Raw genomic sequence first — 4,378 nt, 5'->3', positions numbered from 1 at the left:
GACCTAGCAGCAGTGGGTCAGCGGACAGCTAACGTTAGACCCAGCCCGCTGTCCAGCTCATTCTCTGTAACTGATGCAGCATGAAGGCACGGCGGAACCAGCCAGCCAGCCAGCCAGTGTTAGTTGGCTAACGTTAGCTTGCTAACTCTGCCCTAACGTTACCCCCTCGCCACATCGTTCACAGAAAATGAGCCGAATAAAGCGGTCACTCGTGGCGATAGCAGTGTGCTTTGCGTGGATGAAGCATGAAGTTAATCTGACTCATTTACCGACTGGCTCTCTGCCTCGTAACGTTACTACTCCACTGCTTGTTTGTCCGTTACTGCAGAACCTCAGCTCCGTGACTTGACGGAAGTCGGCTTATTATTATCGGAAGTTTCTACGTTACCATGGCAATGTTACACATAAAAATGGCTGCTGCTCTATCCGTTTTATTTTGATGCAAATGACACAGAGTTGAAGTTATTTTAAAACCCTAAAAGATCAAGGCTTTTGAGTGAAACATTCGGGACTGGAGCCCCAGAAGCTGACCCCTGCTCGCTCCGCCCCTGCAGAGACCATTTCCCTGTTCCAGTCACCAGCCTCTGACACCCTGTAAAGACGCCTGGAAGTGTCCGTGGTTAAAGGCCCCCTCACTGGTTCCACATGTTAAATCAGTCAGCTGTGCAGGTGAAGGCGACACAGAGTGATAACCGCAGCCATACACGCTGCTGTTTCTATACAACACAGAATTATAATGTCCCAGAGTCACGTTATAAGGCGCCGCTGAAGGCGAACCTGCGCCGCAGAGCCTGCCGTCCCGCACCAGCACCGGCACGGCCACCCTCCTCGGTGCGGCCGGAAACCCCGCCAGCTCCAGAGACTTGTCCTGCCGCTGTCGCTTGCATTTGTACCTCCTGTTCTGGAACCAGATCTTGACCTGCGTGGAGGTGAGTTTGAGGATGTGGGCCAGGTGCTCTCTCTCAGGGGCGGACAGGTAGCGCTGCTGCCGAAAGCGCCGCTCCAGCTCGGAGACCTGGGACTGGGAGAAGAGAACGCGGGGCTTCCTGCGCAGCCGGCTGGGTGGTCCGCCGCTCGGGGAGTTTCTGTCACAGTCAGGTGAACTCTCTGGGCCGCTTATCTCTGCACACGAGACAAGAAAACAGTCAGATAAACTCACACTTACTGAATGTTAAATCTGTTAACATTTGGCTTCCAACACGGTTACCACCCCCAACCCCCCCCAATAATCAAAACCGGCCAGTGCAACCCCCCCAAATATCTTATTATAATGATGAATGAAAAATATTAACTGTTGTAAAACATGATGAAGTGGTTTTTTTTTTTTTTGAGTCAATGTAATTGGCATGCATAGAAAAACCTTTTGTCCGTGCAATTTGTTGTTGTTTGATGCCCAAAATTTCCTGGACCCCCCAGTTATAATTTGTCCCTGCCTCCTGCTGAAACAAACGGCCCAAGGTTGAACCCAAAGTTACGCCCCTGGGTTTGTGTGATATAGGATGGAAAACTTATGCACAGCAATTTGTATGATATTCTACGAAATTAGGCGACTGCCGGCCGGTCACAAGACAGTTAAGTTAAGCGGTCTTTACAGTTAAATTTAGCCGAGAAAAGGTTACTGTGACTGTGATCCCAGGGCGCAAGATACCGGTCCTTTCAGCCGCCGTTGCAGTTTTAAGCCGACAAAAAGTGAGCATCATGCGGTGACGACAGTTAAATTTAGGCACCAAACTAGTTTAGATTAGAAAAAAAGATTGTGGTTTGGATTAAAGGGTAACTTTTTTTCAACCTGGACCTTATTTTCCTGTGTTTTTGTGTCTAAGTGACAATCAAAAAACAACAATCTTTGACATCGGTCCAGTATTAAACGAGACCGCTGCAGTCGGCAGCGGTGAAACAAGCTACAATGTAAGTTAATAGGACAGTTGTCCAGTTTGTATTTAGCCTACCTTCACAAAAGTGCTCGTTTTGCCGCTGACAGACTCAGATTAATATTCTAAGTCTCTAACAACATTATGGAAAGGTTTTCTAAGGAGGTCGACCTTTCTGTTAAAGAGTAAGATCCTTTTTTTAAACATAAAAACATCCGCGAAATTGCGTTCGCTAAACCACCAGACTCCATGTAAATAAACAGTAATTTAAGCATCGTAAAATACACTTCATTTAAAGTTGACAGAAACAAAATAAAACTATGAAAACCCGTTTTGGGTCGTCTTTCCACTTTTCCAACCATCACAACTCTAGTTTGGTTAAAATAAATACATAGTTTACCGATTTACATGTGAAAATATGTTGGCACTGAAATCCTTCTTTTTTTAAATCCATTGTAGCCTATGTAGCCTACTTTATATCTTAGTGCAAATAAACTAAACTAAACAGGTAGTGGTGGGACATGTTTTACGCCGATGTCGTGCCAAAAAGTGATTATCTGCCAAAACCTGATTGGCTTCTGTGCGAGCGTGGTTATATGTCCTCAACTAACATGGAAAACTGTCATACTGCAATCACGTTTTGTATAGCTTAGTGCAAAAGTGCATGTTATGTGTTGGCATACTGCTCATTTGAAAGGGTTTTCAACAGGTAAGAAGTTCTGGGTGGGCTATACTCTGTCAGATGTGAATAAAACCAGGTCATTTTGAGGCAGAAACAACCTTTCAGGGACAAGGTAAAGGCTGCCAGCACTTTTTGGCAGAACACCTGTCTGTCCTGCTCGGCTCTCTCACGCGCCCAAGGCCCCTTCAGACAGTCGGCCTAACCCGGACCACCCAACAGACTGGGTATACTACCTGGAACCAGTGGTGATATTTACCCAAGTACTGTACTTAAGTTTAAATGTTGAGGTACTTGTACTTTACTTGAGTCTTTTCTTTTCATGCCACTTTCTACTTCTACTCCGCTACATTTCAGAGAGAAATATTGTACTTTTTACTCCACTACATTCATCTGTTACAGCTTTAGTTACTAGTTACTTTAGTTACTCCACTACATTCATCAGTTACAGCTTTAGTTACTTTACACATTAAGCTTACTGCACACAGAACGTAGTTTATAAAATCTGATGTTTAATTATAAAGTAAACTAGCCAACAATATAACGGCCTACAAGTCCAGCTGAGATGATCAGACCATTAAACACACAACTGGTTGGATCCTTTACACTTTCTACAATGGGAGGATTTTTCTGCATCGAGTACTTTTACTTTTAATACTTTAAGTACATTTTCCTGATGATACTTACAGGCTTTTACTTAAGTTTTCACAGCAGGACTTTTACTTGTACTTGCTTTACTAGCAGTTTAGAGTGTGGTAGGCCCTATTAGTACTTTTACTGCAGTAAAGGGTCTGGATACTTCTTCTGACTTATTATTATTATTATTATTATTATTATTATTATTATTATAATGTATGAATCGTCTCACCCTGCTCCGGTGTCTCCTCTCCCGCCGCCCTGCTGTGAACGTCGAGCCTCTCCTGCGGGCCGTGCACGCGCGGCTCCGGCCGGACGGACCGGGACGCACACGCGTGCACGTGCTGATAATTCATCGGAACAACTTGATCAGTCATCAAATGAAATTCATTTTCAAAGTCATCAAGGTGGTGGTGGTGCTCCAGCTTCAAAATATCCTTCACTGAGAAAGGCGTCCCGGAGGTTGAACTGGGATGCATCCCAACGCGTTTTAAAAGCTGTAACACTTCTCGGATCCTTTTCACGCGCTGCGGCTCGTGCTGCTGCCTCTCTGACTGACTGGTGAGTGAGGAGCATGGCCGGGGAGATTTAAATCATTCAAGGGTCCGGCTAAAGATCAAGACAGATCTGTCAGCCGTCTCCCAAACATCCAGCCTCCTTTCCTTCCTTCTCACCTTACAGGAAGTCTTCAGCCACGGGTGGAGAGTAGAGGAGACCGGGGGCAACTCTAACTTCTTTTACATCATAACTCAAACACTACTTGAAATACTGTATGTGTGTGTCCCCCGGTGGGACAGGCAGTGTCCGTCCCTGTCCCTGTGTGTGAGGACAGAGGGACAGGCCATGTCAGGCCGTGTCCATCGCTGTCCCTGTGTGTGTCCCCCAGTGGGACAGGCTGAGTCCATCCCTGTTCCTGTGTGTGTGTCCCAGTGGGACAGGCCGAGTCCATCCCTGTTCCTGTGTGTGAGGACGGTGGGACAGTGGGACAGGCCGAGTCCACACAGTGTTCCTGTGTGTGTCCCCCAGTGGGACAGGCTGAGTCCATCCCTGTTCCTGTGTGTGAGGACGGTGGGACAGGCAGTGTCCCACACAGTGTTCCTATGTGCGGACGGGACAGGCCGGGTCTGTCCCTGTTCCTGTGTGTGTCCCCCAGTGGGACAGGCCGAGTCTGTCTCTGTTCCTGTGTGTGTCC

The 4,378-nt window shown here is 46.8% G+C and overlaps 1 protein-coding gene across 1 annotated transcript; it reads right to left on the bottom strand.

Annotated features, from left to right (window-relative positions):
• Window positions 1-570: 570 nt before the first annotated feature.
• nkx2.7 (NK2 transcription factor related 7) lies at window positions 571-3,665 on the bottom strand. Its single transcript, XM_031305154.2, has 2 exons — window positions 3,419-3,665; window positions 571-1,122 (listed from the first exon to the last, which is right to left on the bottom strand). The coding sequence occupies exons 1-2, from the start codon at window positions 3,663-3,665 to the stop codon at window positions 575-577; spliced, it is 795 nt and encodes a 264-aa protein (XP_031161014.1). The 3' UTR covers window positions 571-574.
• Between the last annotated feature and the right edge of the window lie 713 nt (window positions 3,666-4,378).

This window comes from Sander lucioperca, chromosome 2, assembly GCF_008315115.2.
Source record: "Sander lucioperca isolate FBNREF2018 chromosome 2, SLUC_FBN_1.2, whole genome shotgun sequence".
NCBI lineage: Eukaryota > Metazoa > Chordata > Actinopteri > Perciformes > Percidae > Sander > Sander lucioperca.
Note: the sequence above shows the minus strand (reverse complement) of the source record. Positions and strands in the feature narration are given on the sequence as shown.

Bases quoted from the DNA above. Each gene is read 5' to 3' on its own strand.
- nkx2.7 (XM_031305154.2), bottom strand. From the start codon at position 3,665: ATGCATCCCAGTTCAACCTCCGGGACGCCTTTCTCAGTGAAGGATATT. The intron at 1,123-3,418 runs GTGAGACGATTC...TCTCGTGTGCAG, and splicing joins AGAGGAGACACCGGAGCAGG to AGATAAGCGGCCCAGAGAGT.